A 20,123-nucleotide genomic window follows, 5' to 3' on the forward strand; every position below is an offset into this window, starting at 1 on the left:
ATGTTGAGTTTAAAAATGGCGAGCGAGTACAAGTTTCTCAATCAGAGTGGGTGTTTGAAAATCAACGGTGTCGATGATGCTAACAACTTTATAACACTAGTGGTAATTTTAACAGTTTAACCTTTATTAAATTTTAAAGAAAAATGCATGATATATTGTTTAAGCAGGATGCCTTTGATACATTTGGGATTCCTCACGAGGTTCAAGAAAATGTATTTGATATGGTTGCTGCAATTTTATGGCTCGGGAATATTTCGTTTGGAGTAATTGATAAAGAAGAACATGTTGTGCCTGTCGCTGATGAAAGTAAACAAAATTCTTTAATCGGTGTAGATTTTTTAATTGTTTATGGAACTAGGGGTCAAATAATTAGTTTTGGATAATTTGCTATGTACTAACTGCATTAAATTTGATTCTTACATTTCAACCAATTTAAAAAGCACTATTTTTTGTTATTTGGTAGAAATAAACATTTCGCAATAGCGGTTTGAGTGCTTGGTACTATTTTGGTTGCAGTCTTTTACAATTTATTGTGTTTGTAAAAATAAAAAGTAAACGGAAATATTTGTAATGCCGATGTGCGTATCCAATTATTTTTCAAGTATATAACCGGAAACCTTTATCACTTGCGTGTTGGTCTGGTTATTTTTTTTTTGGATTAATATTGTTTTAACCTTCAAAGTTTCACCAATTTTTCGTTTTAACACCATTTTTTTTAAAATGTTGTTACTTTGAAATTTGATTTAGATGGTGTTTCTCATTATCATTTTGTTAATTTTCTTTCCACCTTTTTTTTGTCTTTTGTGTATTTGAAGCCAGTCGAACCGCTGCAAGGTTAATGTGCTGCAAGACGGATGACCTCGTAGAGCTCTTATCCACCAACAAAATCCACGATACGACCACACGGTTGACATTACAACAGGTACATCAAGATCACATTTTTAGATATAAATAATTAATAGTAAATTTAAAAGCTTGTTTTTCTTATTGTTTAGGCAACTGTTAAAAGAGACGCATTGGCAAAGTTTATTTACGAGAGCTTGTTTAATTGGCTCGTGGAAGAAATTAATACATCACTCAAAGGAGACAAACAATATGCTCGACACACAATAAGCATTATAGATATTTATGGATTTGAGTCATTTCCGGTACACCTTTGTATTTTAATTATAATTATTAACAGTTATCTTGCTACAATCGTATCTTGTAATATTAAAGTTTTTCTTTTCTTTTCTCAGAAAAATAGCTTTTCGCAGTTGTTTATAAACTATGCTAATGAGCGATTGCAACACCACTTCATTCAGCATCTTTGCAAGCTTGAACAAGAGGTATAGATATAATTATATAAATGATACAATTTTTATCCTGTTCTATTTCATACAATCTTATGGTTATTATTTTCTTGAAAAGTGTGAATGATTTTTAAAAAAGTTATAATTTTGGTTTATTTTATAAGCAACCATCTATGTTTTTGAATTTCATATATTATAATTGTTCTGTCAAACATAATCACAAAAACTATTTAGTGAAATGATGGTCTAATGTATTTACATTGAACAATTTAGGAGGTTTAAACACTTGAATCTATTTTAGGCAAATTCGAAATGTTTGACTTGTTATCAATTAAATATGAAATTATTGAGAATTTGAACTTTTATAAGGCTATATACGAAATTATGGATTTATTCCTATTTATTTGTTTTTATGAGTTTCATATATTATTATTATTATTAGTATTCTATTAAACATAACTACAAAAAACTATTTAGTAATTTAATGGACCGATGCTTTTATAAAACACTTTAGGAGGTTTTAAACAGTTAAAAAGTTGAATATATTCATTTGATCAGTTTAACTGCAAAAAACGGTTGATTTCGTTTCGAGTTATATGAATTTGTTTTGTTGCAGTCATTCGTGGTGAAAATGCAAGAAGGGAGTATAATGCTTCAAAGAAACAGAATCAGTGGGCTGCATTAAGTTCATATGATCAGCATTTGCCGATAATTGTACATATACAATCAGGTACATGTTATGTGAAGCTTTATCCTTTTTCAGTTAAAACGGTTCCAGTTGACTTTTTTTGACCCTTTGTCGTAACTTTCAACAGTGGTTCGTGGGTGGTTGGCTCGAAAGTATTTTAAACACATACAAAGATGGAAAAAATCAGCTATTAATAATTCAAGAAACAAGCAAAAGTCTCAAAGTAAAAACTCCGAGTCGAAGGTATTCATGTTTCGTTAAACCTTTTTTTTAAGAAAAACATGCAAATTTGGTTTATGGTTATTAATTTCGGATATATATATATATATATATATATATATATATAATTTTTTTTTGTAGGATTCTTCACAAGAAAGTGTGGAAGAGTTGAAGAAACGAGTAGCGAAGGCGGAATCATTGTTGAGAGAAAGAGATCTTGAAAACACGGCTTTACGGGAACAAGTACGAGAATTTGAAACACGGTTGTCGGAATACGAAAATAAAACGAAGGCGGTAGAGGAGATGTGGCACAGCCAGATGGCGTCTTTACAAGTGAGTTTTACTTCATTTCTTTATATTACTTTCACGCTAAGCACCTCGTGTAAGTCTTACATAAACGGTTCATGTGATTTGCTAAAAGGGTAAAACTGTCATTTCAAAAAATTAAGACCATTTTTGGCAAAGTTAGCGTTAGACCGGAAGATGATACATAATATCAACTACAGATCTCAAACATGCAACTTTTTAAAGCTAGACGTCATAGGCGTTATTTTTTACGAACACTTGGACTATTTCTGTAATCAACTTTGACTATTTTATACTTTTGAAAAGATTTTACTCCAAATTAATTAAAAATCGCTCCTTTTTCTGCAAAAAAACGTTCTTTTTGGTGGCTTTTTACTATGAAATTTCAAAAGATTCATCAGGTGAATTAACACTATTTTTTACTTCTAAAAGATTTTACTCCAAATCAATTAAAAATCTTACCTTTTTATGCAAAAAATGATCTTTTTGGTTGGTTTACTAATTAATTTCATAAAGTTTTAATTTTTAAACTTTATAAAAGTTTTATCAAATAATAACTTATATTACATTTTTGTGCAGATGAGTCTTGCTGCAGCCAAGAAGACTCTTCTCGGTTCAGGCATATCGGATGGTCCAACCGGACGACCAGACGGGTCAGTGTCACCCAATTATTATGATTCCGAAGATAACATATCAGGAATCCCAGCTCCTGTACAAATGACACCTCTCAGATTGGGACATAAAACCAACGGTGTGCCTTCCAACGCGGTCGATAACTTATCTAGAGAATTCGAGCAAAGAAAACAAAGCTTTGATAACGACGTTAAATCTGTTGTCAACGTGAATCCCGGACGCCCGCCTTCTTCAAAACAGATAGAAGAATTTAAAAGTTTAAAAAAGAAATTCGAGATATGGAAAAAAGAGTACAAGCATCGGTTACGAGAGGCCAAAACGACGCTTGTACATGCTGAAACTGGCGGCGGCGGTGGTGGTGATAGGCGGGGCCGGACATGGTGGGGGAAGTTAAGTAAGAGAGGAAAAGAGAGAGTAGTGTGAAATTACGTATTTACCCCTATGTATAATTTTCAAGATTCGTTGAACGTTGGCGGGTTGTAACAGGGAACATTTTTGTGGCATTGGTCGAGGGGTGGATTGTTTGCACGTGGCTACAGCTCGTAGTGTGCGGGTTTAGAGTAACGAACCGGTCGGTTGGTGCGGGCCCGTTCTGTGTATAAGAGTAGGGTCTGGAGCGTGTGCGATTTGTTGTTTTGTTGTCAAAAGTTTTGTATTATATGGAAGAGACTTATATCATGTTTGTTTTTTTAAAGTTATGGGAAACCTAAGTTGGACATGTGTCACATAGTAAAAACATGTTGCCTTTTATATTTTAGAAGGTGTTTGGGATTTTTAAGGTTATTTTCTGATTGTTTACGCATACGGTCATCTGTTTTTCGCCTTAACTAAATGACTTCGTATGCGGTTTAGCCAGTAACCGTAGTTAGCAGTAGTACTTAAGCCCGTTTGGCTCAAAATCCTGAATGTCCGAACCCGAACAAACCAATAACTTTTGTGTACTTTTCAGTTTATTTTTCGCAAATTTTTACGTGTTTTACAAATCTGTGATATTGTTAATAGTTCATATTATGTTGTTCGACTGGTCATATATGAATGTTTGGTTGTTTACATGTTCTTGATGAATAATATATTTAGTTAGGACTTAAGAGTTAAACGGGTCGGGCTTTTTGGCGGTATTGAGTTACAAAGAGGGTATTTTTGTCATTTCATATCTTAGGTTCGCGAGTTTCTATTTACACTTGTGCAAACAGTGGCGTAGCCAAGAAAGTTACAGTGGCGTAGCCAAAAAAGTTTTCCTACGGGTTCGGAACATTTCGATGAACGGATGGCCAATTGGCTACAGGGCCGTCTTCAAGAAACGTGAAATTTAAATGCGAAAATAAATTTGAGCCTTAAATTAGTTGAGTAATTGGGTTTAAACATTAAGAACGCATATGCTTTTTTTTTTAATTCGGGCTTACCGGGGTGTCGGGCCGGGGTCAGTCGACCACCTGGCGCTGCCTCGTAGCCGGCCTTAATTATCTATCACTTAAGTTTGGGTTTTCTAAGGGTTCAATGTTGAAATTTCTACGGATGCGATGCCAAAATACATGAACAAATAACACTAAAAAGAGATTTGTGCAGGTTCAACTAGAGGTGCACAAAAAACCCGAACCCGGAACCAGACCCGAAAAATATCCGGAATCGGTTTTTTTATACCCGGGTTTTTAATACCTGAACCCGTACCGGACCCTAACCGTAGGGTACGGATAGGGTATTCATTTTAGTACCAAATCCCGTACCTGGAACCGGGCCAGATTTATACCCGGTAATACCCAAAAACCGGAACCGGTTCCATACCCGGAACCGGGTTTTTCCAATACCCGAAAATCCCCCTAAAAATTGTAACCCCTTAAAAAAATCCAATCTATACCCGAAAAAACCCCGGAGAAAACCCCAAAAAAAACCCCAAAAATAGGGCATTCAAAAACCCAGTTCAATACCCGACCCGAACCCGATGCATAGGGTATGGTTTTTAGAGACAATTTCCGAACCCGACCCCGGTATTACCAATACCCGATTTTTCAATACCCGGTCATACCCGAACCCGGGTATTTAAAAAACCCGATTTGTGCACCTCTAGGTTCAACCGAACCCGCCTATGTGTGAGCTGGAAAAGGGTCCGGATTACTTCACTTGTTATGGTCTATACCACAAGTCATTTCCCTTACCACAATGTTGTGTTGTTATACTAGTTATTCATAATAATAAAAATAAATAAAAAAAAATTCTTGATTGCGGTGAACGTGGATCGAACACGTGACCTTCAGATCTTCAGTCTGACGCTCTCCCAACTGAGCTATCCCCGCTATGTGTTAACTTGGTTAAACTATATATAAAATACTACAAAAATTATACAATGGACAGTGAAAGAAGACGAGGTAAAAATAAAAACAACACTAGTGTCATCATTGATACAAATGCAATCAATAATAAATAAAAATATCTATCATTTTACCAACCTTTTTTAATATTGACTAGAAGAGACTAGAGAGTAGAGAGACCTCATTTTACCAACCTTTTTTAATAATGACCACTAATTCTATAATTTGTTTTCACTTCAAATAGCAAATTAATTTGGTTTTGTGTCCGGTGTGTAATCTATGGCCTGAGTAGGGTAATCACATATTTGGTAAGTGCCCTTCGATCCTTGGGATATGAAGCAAAATTTTTGCTTGGTTGGGTATCGTATTGCCGTTGAATCGGACCCCTTCCTCTTTTATGACTCGCTCGACTAGGCTCATTTGATGTCATCTAAAAAAAATCTAGTGGGGTTGATTATTTTTATTACTTAGAAGATGAGAAATGATATTGTCTTCCAATCGAAGGAAATTGACGATCGACTTTTCGATGATATTGTTGTTCCTCTTTCTTTTTTTGGTTCTATAGTCGCTCTAGTAAATTTTGTGTTACTTGGACAGTCTGTCTCCTTTTTTATACAAAAATAAAGTTGCTTCAAAATAAAATTCATATATCTTAAAATTATAACATTACTCTTCATAATTCGTCTTAGCTTCAGCCTATAAAGAAGCTTCAGCCTATAAAGAAACCGGAGGTATAAATGCTTGGTTGTTTTAAAACTTAACCATGACTTTAACCAATATATTCCTCTTTTCACGCTTAAAACATCAATACTTTTCCATTCATATATTCGGTTAAAGCCATCGGTTACTGAATTAAAATTAAATAAATAAAGAAAACAATATGTATGTAACTTAATTTTATATTAGACAAGACATAAACTATAACCAAAGCATATAAGTAACATAACAAATATTATTATCACTTAGGCCCCCACAAAATCAAGTGAAGTACATTTTCAGTCTTCTCTAACTCCCTAATTCTCTTCTGGTCCCTCTTCTCCGGTTTTTTCGTCTCGCCGTTAATTCGTCCGGTACCATGTCCGCCTTTCGCTAGCTGAGTTCGCTTCTGAACGGCGTTAAAAGCGGCCTCGTACACGCACCCGCCGTGGTTACCGTCACCGCACATTGTGAAAGCCCTTTGTTGATATTAAGTTGTGATATTTGGTTATTATTATTATGCTATGTTGGTTGTGGATGAAACATTTAAAGGTGAAGTTATTTATAGGAGATGAAGAGGTAAGGGTCGGCATATGGAATAAAAAACAAGGGTCTTGTCGGGTTGTTTAAGGAAACCATGGGATTTTGTGACCATGGTTTTTTAGTTGTGTTTTAACGGCTTACTGGAAACGTGTAGTACAATGCATGTTTTTACATCAAGGTCCCTATCATGGTGTTACAAACTTAATAGTAGGGATGGCAATGAAACTCGAATTCGATGAGAAATTCGAAACCTGACATAAATGGGGTGGGCATTACCCGACCCATTAGGTTTGGGACGGGTTTGAGATTAGTTTTGAAATTTTTCACGGGTTTGGGACGGGTTTGAGATTTATAATATACCCGATTACCTGATAATATAAACCCATTTTCCCGATTATATACATGATGTACCCAATATAGCTTATTATATTATTTATATGCTATATTACAAATATATTATTTGTCGAAACTTGTTTATGTCAATTATTTGAGATATTTTATCTTTATGGTAACCATCTTTGTAATCGATTAGTTATATTTTGTCAAAGCTCGGTAGAAACCTGATGGATTTTAAGCCGGGTATAACGTATACCTGACGAGTATTTTATCAAAACCTTGTAGAAAACCCGAAACCCGACAGGTAATTACCCGATTAAAACCCGACGGGTTTGAGACGTGCTTTAACAACCGGGTATGGGTTTGAGAATACCTAAACCCGACTCATTGTCATCCCTACTTAATAGTCACTTTTTTGTGTTTTATAAGGGTCATTATAAAATTTTATTATTATAAATATTTTTTTTTGCTTTCATCAGTATTAAGTTTTGGAAAATCAGCCCAATTGATAAAATTGTCAAATTGACTATCATGTGATTAAAATCGTGATTACAGAAGTCGTTTTTTACTCGTCCAAACCTCGAAATTTTAATATTTTCTCGAGAATGACACTGCTATCATGTCACTAACATGTATGTGATCGAGCCCTTACTAACTTTTTCCGAAAAAATGTGTAATGGTTTCTTTCACATGAACATCATTATTTTTTAATCATTTACTAATTATTCTTTAATGTTTTTTTTAAATATATTGCCTTTATTAAAATACTAAATTTAATTATAAAATGAGACAAGCAAAAATAAAATAAAAATATAGATACTTAGACAAAAGTTACAAAAGAAGGAAAAATAATAATAATAATAAAGAAAAAAAGTTATATTAAAATAAAGTTACTAAATGAAGAGAATAACTAATACAATGTTTGTTATGAAATTAGGATTTGGAATTAGTCAATAAACAACCCATTAATCGGGTAATTGGTTATGATATTTCTAATATAATTGTGAGTTTTTTGTGAGTTTACACAATAAATCAGTATCGACTCTAGTCTTTATTGGAACAACTCGATGCTTTAGATCTCTACGTCTAGGTCCTCAAAAATTTTTTTTCTAACTAATTAGTATTAGGAATTCGTCAACAACCCAATAATTGGGTAAATATTCTGATGGATATTTCTAATATATTTAAGTTTGTGTGCATTTATTCAAATTACACAATTAGTTGGGGTTACCTCTACTCTTTATTGAAATAACTTATTACTTTAGATTTTTACGTGCAGGGTCCAATTTTTTTTCGTTTACGTAACTAAGGTTAGAAATTCATCGATTCATATATATGTCCATTTCTGCTTGATCCGACTAATTAGTTCAAAATCTCGTGGATATATCTCGGACAACAAGCCAATAACACGTGTTCTTTTTATTGTAATCAATCGACGAGTAATGATTTTTTACTAAAAACAAGTCAATAACCCATTTTTTCTTTTGACTGATTATTGTTCTTAACAATGTTGCAATCTTAAAACTGTGTCGTAATTATTTCATTAATGGGGCAAAGAGAGTAAAAATATTTTGATAAAACTCGTTTTTAATTGTTCCCCGTTCTCTATATATCTAGTTGAATTTTACATTTCATTCTGACCGTTTTAAAGCTTATTCACAGTTTAATTCTTCTTGGCTAATTGTCCCGACAATTTGACTCATAAATTTACTTGATGATTTTTATATTTCTACCGTTTCGTGCATGGGTCAATAACTAAGAGTTAAATAGCTTATTGGATTACATCGAAACAGAAGGCAAGCAGGCAACAAGCTGCGCCGCTACTCCTTTTTGAATCGCAAAAAGGAGTAGAAATACATTGTTGCTTTAAACCTCTATGACTAGGTCCTTTTGTCTTTTTTTCTTTAAGAAACCAGGATTAGAAATACATTGATTCATATACATGTCCGTTTCTTCTAAAGCCATGAGTGAGACAAATTAGTTCAAAAAGTGAGTCGGTCAACAGATCCACAACTCACGTTATGTTTTTATTGGAATGAGTGATTACTTCTTACAAAAAAGTCAATAAATCAACAATCAACTTATGCTTCTGACTGATTTTTATTCTTATTCGTGTCGACCAATCTTAAAACTGTGCCCTAATTATGTCCTTTAATTCGGGGTTTATTTCATTAACTTGAATAAGTCTAAAGAGAGTATAAATATGACCTATGCTGGCCACCACTAACCATGCTTTGATCGTGGATCCACTGCTCATATTGGGTTTGATTGGATTGGTGATTTGGGTGGTGGGTTATATATGCATGTATGGTGTTCGACCAAATGTCTGAAACAAGGTGTGGGTGAATTCTTGCCCAAGGTAGCCAGCCAGCCAGCCAGCCGCTGCTGGTTTTTAATATTTTAGACTCGATTTTATTATGGGCTTTGGGCCTAAAGTTTAAAAATATTATTATTATTTGGGTGTTGTATATGTTAAAACAAACACGTATCGGCGGTGATGAATCTTAAACAAATAATCTGGGTAGGTCGGAGAATATTGAATAATAATCTGGATGGGCCGGATTATATATATATATATATATATAGGGGAAGGATCATGCGATAAGTGATATTATAGCGAGAAGCGCGAGAAATAAATTTGAACCAATGATTGTTTTTAATCAATGGTCTATAATGAAAATGGCAATTTCGTAATTAAAAACATATATTTATGACATATATTTAATTAAAAAGGATATATATGTCAATTGTGGTGTAGGTCTCGTTAAACCAGACTTTAATGTGTTCAGCGGTTACTTTATGACTAATCAATACTCATTAGATAGTTAATATGATTTTATTTTTTTTCATTAAAATTATGTATATCATGGATTTAATCCTTTTTTATGTAGTTATATACAATATATTTAGTTAAGTCTACATTTCATTTGTTTTGCATACACTGTATTGTATAAGCAAAATGATTCCTACACAACATTAGTTTTAGTTATGACTACACAATATTTGAAAGTGTGTCTACACCACATTAGTTTTGTCTACACCACATTAGATATATCTAAACTACATTATTTATGACTACACAATATTTGAAAGTGTGTCTACACGACATTAGTTTTGCCGATACTATATTAGATATGTCTACACTACATTAGTTATGACTACACAACATTTAAAAATGTTCCTACACTAAATTAGATATATATGCCCTACATTAGTTTTGACTACACAACATTTGAAAGTATCCCTACACGACATTACGTAGCTACGTTACTAAGATAATCCTATACTACATTAATTGATTAAAAGATAAAAAACATTGTGTAGGCCGTTAAAAAGCTATATAGATATATGTTGGTTGTGTAGTGATTTTTCATTTAATCGTTCTCCAAGCATGTTGGTTGTGTATAAGTATGGTTGTGTAAGGATGTGCTGGTTGTGTAGGGACATACAATTTAATAATCGTGTGCATTATATTTGTTATGACTACACAACATTTGAAAGTGTGCTTATACTATATATGCTATGTCTACACAACATTTGAAAATGTACATACACTATATTAGTTTCGCCTACATTACATTAGATATGTTTACACAACATTATTTATAACTACACAATATTTGAAAGTGTACCTACACTACATTAGTTATGACTACACAGATACACATCATTCGAAAATATGCTTGCACTACATTACGTAGTTATATCTACATTACATAACACCTACACTACATTAGTTGATTAAAATCGAGGGAAAAAAAACTTCACATTAATATCAAATAGAAAAATAATAATAATTAATCATGTTTTAGAATAAAATGATTTTAGATCAAATGCATAATAATAACAAGGTTTTGTTTTTTTTTTCCCTTTCTTTTTATTTTTTTTACAAAATAAAGTGTATGTGAAAACAATTTTCATAAAAACTTACAAATTGTATGTGCTACGGATTATTACACCTAAAAATGTAAGGTATGCATTATGTAAATATATTAATCAAGCCGTTGCCTTCCTATTTTATTATTATTATTATTGTTCTTATACAAATCAGCCTTTTGTTTGATCAAATCACACGCACACCTGTGTTGATTTCTATGTAATAATAATAATAGTAGTAATAGAAAATCCGTAACTACCATTAGTTAGTAACTTATCATTAACTAACCATTAATGAGTACGAGTTACAGAATAAAACACTTTATATTTTACTAGTGTACCCTAGCATTTAAATAATCAGAAATTAAAAAAAAAATTATGTGATTGGTTAGAATCACTTCTCGCAATAATAAACACTTCTGAAATGAACTTAATCCCTAAATAATCAGAAATTAAAAAGAAATTATGTGATTGGTTAGAATCACTTCTCGCACTTCTCGCAATAAGAAACACTTCTGAAATGAACTTAATCCTATATATATATATATACTATTTTCCAGAAAAATTACACTACTAATTGAAAAGGCTGGGTGGGCTGAGGCCCAAGCTAAGATCCGTGTCTACTTAGTGGTGCATTAACTGGCATATGGTTTGTATGGTTAAGTTCGTTACAATACCAACACGGAATTAAATAATTCATCAACGCTGAAGACAGTAGTTAAATGCGTATAGCTTGTAGCTTATAATAATAATAATAAATCAACATATTAAAAAATAAATACAACTTATGATCAAAGCACATGGATTCGTTGGTACTGGTGAGTTTCGTTACGGTACTAGTACTAAACCGAGGAATTATATTAGTAAATGCTCAAAATACTCGTATAGCTTATGACAAAAAAAATAATATCTTTGAAATGACGCCTATTCAATTTGTAAAACCCGAAAGTCTCGGCGACAAGCCACTTTTAGAATCCCTTTTGTACTATTTTGGGACAAAAGTTTAAGAATATTTTTGGTTTATTATTGACTTTTGAAGTGTTAAAAGTCCTGTTCAACTTTTTAAGTCTCAAAACAGTAACCTACGGGTCAAATGGGTCGTTTAAAAGGTTAATAGCATTAAAATGGGTTCGGGTGGTAGTGATGGATGTTGGTGATGGTAGTCGAGGTGGTGACGACGATGGAGGTGACGGAAATGATCCGTTGTATAATTCTACAAAAGAGATGAATGAATTATAAAGAATTTTATTTACTCAAATCAATTGATAACCATGTCAAGATTCTCATTGTACTCATGTTATTCCATAACTATAAAGGATATCATAAAGAAAAACTACTTTTTAAATGGTAAATTAGTTGGACAAGTTGAGTTTGATTATAAGGAAAAGCACTCTACATTACATTAAATCATAGTAAATAAAAAAACATTATGAACTTCATTAGACATAATCAATGTTTTCATAACTGATCAGACACTGAACCGGTCGGATTATCGGTTCAATCGGGTGAACAGGTCGGACCGGCCGAATTAAAAAACTATGAAAAAATGTTAAATCAAAAAATATATGAAAATTCCATAATAAACCGGTTGAACCGGTCCGGTTCACTGGTCCGACTGGTTGAACCGGCCCGGTTTTACGGTTGGACCGGTGAGCCGGATCTTACCGGCCGGTTTTTTGAGAAGCGAGCGAAATATATCGAACCGGACCGGTCGGTGACCGAATCCCGGTCCGACCAGCCGAACCGGTCCGGTTTTAAAAACACTGGATATACTAAAGGAGTGTATATAAGGTCAATTATAAGTGTTCATTGGCGAAGCTTCCTTAGGGCGGGGGGGGGGGGGTTATTATGAACTTCATTAGATATAATAAAGGAGTATATATAAGGTCAATTATAAGTGTTTATTGGCGAAGCTTCCTTAGGGCCGGGGGAGGCCCCGCCCCCTCTCCCCCCATAGTAGTAGTGTAAATTTACCTGTTTTCGCCCAAAATTTTTTCACATAGTAGTGTAAATTTACCCGTTTTCGCCCAAAAATTTTTATGCGTAGTGTAAATTTAGGTGTTTTCGGCCGAAAATTTGAGTCCGGCCCCCATCGTTTGTGATTTTTTGTATACATTTTGAGTCAGCCCCCCTTCCCCCAGGTGTCTTAGTCCAAGTTTCGCAACTGTTAAAGTGTTTAGTGCTATAAGTAGAATTGTTGTCAAAATAACTTTTAAGGTGAAACTCTTTTGGAATAGCTCGAAGTTAGTTATAGGTCATTCTTTAAACTGTCAAAATAACTTGTGACTCGAAACTCTTTTGGAATAGCCTGAAGTTAGTTATAGGTCATTTTTTATTTTTCTTTTGAGATTGGGTTTTGTAATTTAAAAATAGATAGTGTCGCAGCTTGTTATCCACTTGCCTTATGTTTCAATATAACCACTATTTTTCAGTTTGCTATCGTAAAAGTTCTTTAAACTAAAGTAAAGCATTAAGGTTTTTTTTTTCACACTATAAATAACATATATTTTCACAAAACAATTCCAATTTTTATTTCCAAAATAAAAGTTAAAATATATATCAAAGTGTTGCTATGCAACAGAAATAAGATTCCAATGGACCCCAGCACCTGAAACCAGTGGCTGTTTCTTCTAGAAAATAAAGATAGGTACGATAGTTATAATAAAATAATGAATTTGAGCATGTGCTCATGCCACTTTTATGTCTCACAATTAAAAAAAAATTATTAAAATATTCTAAATCAGCTAGCTAGTTTGTATAATTTTAATTGCTTTAGATTTAGATAAACCCATATATACAAAATATTTTTCTCCAAATTTACTTCTGTCTTGATTATCATCCTTGAATATTATTTTCACTTTTTGAGCACCAGCTTATTATGGTTGATGTTTTCAGGTTGACGGTTCAGTAATAGAGACGGTCTCTTAAATACATAAAGTAACGGACCTGATTGAAGCGACTGTGATGAATGACTTGATATTTAAAAACGCTAACAAACATAGAAGCACATCGTTAATTTCTCTTCTTGTGGTTTATGAATAGAAATTAGAAGGTAACCATTAATCGGGTGAACTGGATGCAAAAACGTGTTGTGTATGCAATCGTCTTTTCTTTTTCCCGGGCCATTGTCCTATTAGTCAGTGCTATATGAAACCAATACCGTTCCCATAAACAGTCTACTAGTTCGAGATTCGTGTGATTCGGATATGCAGTTTAGCCGCCCGACTGAAAATTTGGAATTCCATACTGGCAGTTTAACCTTAAGTATGTTTTTCATTCTAAACATTTTAATGCAACCCAACTATTTTGAAAATAAAAATACAAATGTCGGTTCAAACAATCAAACTGCTAAAACCAGCTAGTCCAACCGACCCACCCAACCAGACTGGTTTTGGTTTGTCATTTTCTGAAACCATAGTTATAACTCGGATAGAATTTCATCAAAACCAGCCAAGCCACACCGTGAACGCCCCTAAATACAATGATATGGCATCCAAACTGCATTACACCATCGAGTCGTTTTCATTACTTGTAAATCTACAAGTTTCACTAATGATTTACAACTCTAGTCCCATATGAACAAATCAAGCTAAAAATATAGTCAAATATATATCAACTTTAGAGCCCAAGAATGAACAAATTTCATAACCGAAACAATAACTAACTCACTTGCGATATGTGAAAGTCTTCGGGCAACTGGAAACTAGACGCTGCACCAAACTTTCGTTGATCTTTAGATATGTCTACAACGGCCTCTTCTTCATCGCTGTCACACTCGTTATCCTTTGGAGTGCGAGGGGTGTTAGGGTCATACACACTCTTGGACGGGTAGCTTCCGGTTGCTAACATGCTCACTTGACCCGAACATGAAATCTCTATTGTCACAGTGTCGTCGTATTTTGGCAGAGGCTGTTTCCATGGCTCTCCATCCATCCTCATAAATGTATGATCCGTCGCACCCTTACGAAACTCAAAATGAATTCCTCTCGCCTGCAGAATGTAACGAGCCAAAAAGTTATAACTTGTATATATGTTGAATAGGATCACAAAGCAATATTATCACAAAATTACAATCAAATTGCTACCTGTGCAAGACGGGTCCCATGTCCAGCTGGCGCATACAAAACAGCACCGTGCCAAGCGTTTCGGAATCCGACAATCTCGAGAAATCCATCATCAACATATGGTAAAGTCCATTCTCTCTGTTGATTATAAATATATGAATATGAAATTTAACTTGCAGCAGTTAGACTAAAAAAGGTCAAAGTTTATAAAAAGTCAAAGGCTGACCGCACTGAGTCTTCTTTTGCTTGGCATGCCCCATGGATTAAGTCCACCAGAAAAGCTAGGCAAGTTGAGGCAAATGATTGACCGGATGCTGTCAATTAAACGGAAAATTTTAACGACATTTTAACACTATGAATTCGAAGCAACTATGAAATAAGAATCAAACTTACGTGGGCGGTATGGTGAGGGCTTCCCAGAGACCTGGCTTTTTCATGATTGAAACATTTGCCAGCTGTGCTATATTCCTGTCATAAGAGCACACAATGTGAAATAACTTAAACTTAAAATAACCACTGATTCAAAAAAAATTGTTTGATTTGAATTCTCACCATGAAGATGGTTGAGAAAGTGAAGCCCAAAACCACCCTTGTGAACATGTGAGCTTTGCATATGCGCTCTGTTCGTTAAAAAGTGATGCCACAGGAATAAGTAAATGACTTAAAAAAGTAAATATGTAACTTACAAGAGTAAATAGTATAGCAATACCTGGTTAGATGCCTGGTTTTTGAACTTTTCTGGATTTAATTTTCTTTCGGTATGAAACCCGTATGACACTTGAGCATCCATTCCTAGTATATTAAACAGATAATAATTAGAACCCTAAAGAAGTTCAAAATATGATAATGACTGGATTTAAAACACTTACCCATGCTAAAGTAGTTCCAAAATCCTCCACGGAATGTGCGGTACCCTTGCTGCAAAAAAAGTATCAAATGGTTTAAGAATCAAAAACACAGAGTTCATTAAACAATGGTAAAAATGGAAAGTGATTTCTAATGTTATGACATACATAAATATTGATTCTTAAGCACAAATGTAAATAAATAAGGCGGTACCTTATCTAATGCATCTGATTGGTCGACACGGTGGACTGCATGCAAAGAGTGTGGTAGGTCCAAAGGCGGTATGGGGTCACAAGCACCTTCTTCTCGTGTTGGAACTTTCATTCGCATGAGAACGTGCCAGCTGAGAGCACCAAAAAATGTAAATTTAGCAACTTTTATTTCTAATATATAGAGTATGAAGTGTGTAAATTCAAATTTGTTTCTATTTTGCATAAAGTTGCAGCCTTCTTGATTGTCAATTTCACTTTAAGTCAACTGATGTTGTCAACATCTGAAAGTCTCTAAATTTATCTTTAAACTGAACTCTTTTAATCATCAATAGTGTGAGAATGTGCAAAGTTACAGCCAATAATTGACTTCAGATGATCCAAGCAAAGATGAATTTGAAATCATCTAATCCAAGAAGAAGTAACCTTTTTAAATAGAAAAATCTTATATGGAAAATAAAGCATTGATTCTTTCTGCTTCTAAATTGGTCAACTTAGTTCCAAATGACATTACTTATGCCACTTGGACCATCTTGACAGGTGGATACCAGCAAAATTCAAATTAGGCTTCCTATTCAATATTTAAAAAAAAGAACTTACCTATCAACCTTCATCTCTTTAGCATCTTTCACTTGATTAAGAAACATCTTCACAGATTCAAGGTCGGTGCCAGGGTTTTTCTTCCCCTATAAGTCAACATAAATAATCATAAGCTTCTCATTCATACAAAAAAGTCAAACAATACAAAAATTAGGACCATCATACCCATCCAAATGCAAATGGTAGATTATTTCCGGTCCCTAGCGGCACTGTGGCTACCGGAGGCGGCTGAGTTAAGTGGAGATCAGAGATCACTCCAAGAATCCAACCCGCAGTCCCATCACCGCCTGCAACCTAATACAGACATATTTCATAAACACACCAACAATAAAACAATAACAAAATAAAAAATCGATAACAACATTAAAAAACTTACTATAATTCTTAACCTCCTCTGGATTTCCAGGGCCAATGAATCTCCCTCATGCTTGAGTTTCTCTATATTAAAATAAAACTGGTGTAACGCCTTATCTGGAGCGTTTTCATTCAAATCAAATACCTATAATACCAAATTACCAACCACCACATCAGAGATGCATATCATTGTTAATATTTGTATTCATGTGCAGTGAATATAGTTAACCTGATTTTTGTTTAGGAGTGTTTGGTAGCTGACTAAAAGCTCTCCACCTAACTGTCCACCACTTTTCGAATTCACAAAAACGATCACCGGAGAAGTAGGAACATGTGAAGGTTTTTTAACTTCTGATTCACGCAACAGAATATGATCCGGTATCAAAAAGTTCTTTAAGCTGTCATCTTCAGAATCACAAGTTACTGTTTCTTGACTGCAAGAATAATTTGGTTGTGTAAGGTTCTGTTTGAATTTTAAGTAATTATTTAATAAAACTTATGAAAGAAGAAAGAATGAATTCTTAAGATTCTAATTGATCCAAACTGTTTTTAACAGATATGCAAAGAATAGATTCCTTTCGTGATCAAAACTACTTCAAATTCAGGAACAAATCAAAATCAACATATGAGTTGGCCCTCACCAGAATTAATTTTCAAAAAAACAGAATTCACAGCAAATCAAACATATAGCCTACACATATGGCTGTAAACGAACCGAACGCTTAATCCATTCGTAAACCATTTGGCGGGAAGTTCGTTTACGCTCGCTTGTTTAATAAATGAACGAACATGAACAAGAAATTTCATTCGATTAACTAAACGATCAAACACGAACATGAACAGTTGCCATGTTCATTCAATTATGCTCGTGAACATTCGATAAAGCATTCGTTTACATCCGTTTATGCCCGGTAATGTTCGTTCATCAAAGGTTTTTAATACTCTTTAATAACCTTTCTAATCTTATCATATATAGATTTAAGCAAAATTATTAACTACAAAACAAAAATACATATATGAGTATTATGTGATAATTATTATGTATCATTAACACATGTGTTCGTTCGTTTATGTTAGTGAACCGAACACGAACAAGTTCATTTTCTTAACAAACGAACACAAAAAAAAAATAATAATAAAATAAAAATTCCAGTAAGCTGTTCGTGAACCGTTCGCTTGTCCGATAAAAGAAAAAGTTCATTTCCTTAATGAACGAACACAAACAAGAAATTCCGTTCGGTTAGCTGTTCATGAACCGTTTGCTTGCCTGATAAAAGCTTGACAGCCGGACATGAACAAGACCTTGTTCCATTTGGTTCGGTTCGTTTACGGCGTATAACCGCTAAACATTCGAATTAAAAACCGCTAAATCAAACACATAACCTAACCAGATCCTAATCAGAATCCAAAACCTAATGCTACAGCAACGATTCATCACACATAATAAGCATGATTTATTATTATTATTATTATTATTATTATTATTATTATTATTATTATTGTTATTATTACCTGTCAGATCGCACCTTCAAATCCTTGGCCATTTGTTTCAAAACTGCACGGAGAAACAACATCGACGATGAATATTCCATCAAATAACGTATACATATTGAAGAGGTATGTACCCGCCTCAACACCAAGCGAGGCGGGTCAACCCACAAGACATAGACAAGAGGCTTGAAATCCAGATATTATGAAGGCACAAAGCCAAAACCTATGCGCATGGCGCATATCATATGCTCACGCATCACATATGCTCACGCATCACATATGCTCACGCGTATCACATGCTCACACACCATATATGCTCACGCATATCACATCTGCGCGTGGCGCATCCGCGCGTGGCGCATATCACATGCTCACGCATCATACATGCCCACGCATATCACATCTGCGCGTGGCGTATATTACATATGCTTGTGCATATCACATCTGCGCATGAAACATCTGCGCGTGAGAATAAAGAGAAGACCTCGCGCATCCTCAGGATAAGCGCATATCACGCATGCACATAATCAACCTCGTCCTTATCCAAATCAGGATAAGGACAACCTTGATTGTGCACGTCAGACAACCTTCCAGAAGGTATCCTTTAAGGAATAAGAATATGCTGATGTTGACAGCTACCAATGAAAGGTGGACAACTCAGCAAAACCCATGTGCTACCACGTGATTGCACATGGGTCAGGTAAAATACCTGGGTCAGAGAATAATCAATGAAAAAGCACCAGGTGTCCTATGGACACGTGGCGCAAAGCAATAGGAGGAGGCCAAAAAGGCCCTAATTGGGTCTGAGCCCAATCATTGGAAACCCTAGCACTATAAATACCAGATCAACTCCACAAGGAGAGGTACGCCATATTACGCAATATTAAGCAATGTTAAGCAATACAAGCTAGAAAATACATTCCAATTCCTTTCTCACTCTCAGATTATTATCTTCCCCTACAATCTCTTATTCTCACACCGGAGGGTTACCCCAAAGAGGACCCCTCTGTCCCTTTCTGAGGGGTAAGTTTACGGTGTTGTTCATTTTGTAGGTGGAAGAACTCGTACTCCGGAGAACCATCGGTGAAATAGCATAATCATACCCGAGGAAAGTTGATCGTCTACCAGTGGGCCGATCCACGTTTCTTCACATATATATAGGTTTGTTTCACACATACAAATATATATATATATATATAGATATAGATTATACCTGTATGGAAGCCGTAACAGAACAAATCCAATTGTGCACTCAACCGATTCGAATTTTAACTAACGAATATAATAATATAATAACAATAATAATATGCAAGTGATGGATTATTATTATTATTGTTGTTAAGAATAACGGTTTTATAGATGTTAAAGGAGAATGTGAAAGAGGAAGGTGATTGGAAGAAGAAGAAGAAGTCAATTTGGTAGTACCGCGTGAAATTCGGGATGCCTTAATATTAATATTAATACCTGTGTGTTATCGTTTTTTTGTTTTTTGTGTTGGTTTTTATTTGTTTATGTATTTATTATTGTCCAGACAAATATTTGAATATTCTGTCTTCGTTCATTTTAATTTTCAATAAGTTGTTTTTTAACCGCCAGAAGATAGAGAATTGTTTAGGAATTTTGTACGGGGTGAGTTAATAGTAAAAGGACTCAGTTTCGGGGAA

General features: G+C 34.3%; 2 protein-coding genes and 1 non-coding gene across 3 annotated transcripts; 1 reads left to right on the forward strand and 2 right to left on the reverse strand.

Annotated features, from left to right (window-relative positions):
- Window positions 1–3,772, forward strand: LOC143559919 (myosin-2-like). Its single transcript, XM_077048345.1, has 9 exons — window positions 1–102; window positions 168–306; window positions 816–922; window positions 996–1,148; window positions 1,239–1,328; window positions 1,899–2,022; window positions 2,108–2,223; window positions 2,341–2,532; window positions 3,085–3,772. Exons 1-9 carry the CDS (start codon window positions 1–3, stop codon window positions 3,559–3,561), a joined length of 1,500 nt encoding a protein of 499 aa, XP_076904460.1. The 3' UTR covers window positions 3,562–3,772.
- Window positions 3,773–5,356: 1,584 nt separating this feature from the next.
- Window positions 5,357–5,429, reverse strand: TRNAF-GAA (transfer RNA phenylalanine (anticodon GAA)). Its single transcript has one exon. It is a non-coding gene; the product is annotated as a tRNA-Phe (tRNA).
- Window positions 5,430–14,451: 9,022 nt separating this feature from the next.
- Window positions 14,452–18,557, reverse strand: LOC143559930 (diacylglycerol kinase 1-like). The gene is made up of 13 exons (XM_077048353.1): window positions 18,481–18,557; window positions 17,198–17,402; window positions 16,991–17,113; window positions 16,780–16,908; window positions 16,615–16,700; window positions 16,019–16,148; window positions 15,829–15,877; window positions 15,669–15,751; window positions 15,512–15,579; window positions 15,353–15,427; window positions 15,186–15,273; window positions 14,981–15,097; window positions 14,452–14,885 (listed from the first exon to the last, which is right to left on the reverse strand). The coding sequence occupies exons 1-13, from the start codon at window positions 18,540–18,542 to the stop codon at window positions 14,556–14,558; spliced, it is 1,545 nt and encodes a 514-aa protein (XP_076904468.1). The 5' UTR covers window positions 18,543–18,557; the 3' UTR covers window positions 14,452–14,555.
- Between the last annotated feature and the right edge of the window lie 1,566 nt (window positions 18,558–20,123).

Source organism: Bidens hawaiensis, unplaced genomic scaffold (assembly GCF_021521415.1).
Source record: "Bidens hawaiensis isolate Kalapana, Puna unplaced genomic scaffold, B.hawaiensis_p1.1 tig00020121_1, whole genome shotgun sequence".
In the NCBI taxonomy this organism is placed as follows: Eukaryota; Viridiplantae; Streptophyta; class Magnoliopsida; order Asterales; family Asteraceae; genus Bidens; species Bidens hawaiensis.

Coding starts and splice junctions, on each gene's coding strand:
- LOC143559919 (XM_077048345.1), top strand. CDS start 1: ATGTTGAGTTTAAAAATGGCGAGCGAGTACAAGTTTCTCAATCAGAGT. Junction 923..995: donor CACGGTTGACATTACAACAG/GTACATCAAGAT, acceptor CTTATTGTTTAG/GCAACTGTTAAAAGAGACGC. Junction 2,023..2,107: donor AATTGTACATATACAATCAG/GTACATGTTATG, acceptor AACTTTCAACAG/TGGTTCGTGGGTGGTTGGCT.
- LOC143559930 (XM_077048353.1), bottom strand. CDS start 18,542: ATGTTGTTTCTCCGTGCAGTTTTGAAACAAATGGCCAAGGATTTGAAG. Junction 15,878..16,018: donor AATCAGATGCATTAGATAAG/GTACCGCCTTAT, acceptor CTTTTTTTGCAG/CAAGGGTACCGCACATTCCG. Junction 15,752..15,828: donor TTGGAACTACTTTAGCATGG/GTAAGTGTTTTA, acceptor TTAATATACTAG/GAATGGATGCTCAAGTGTCA.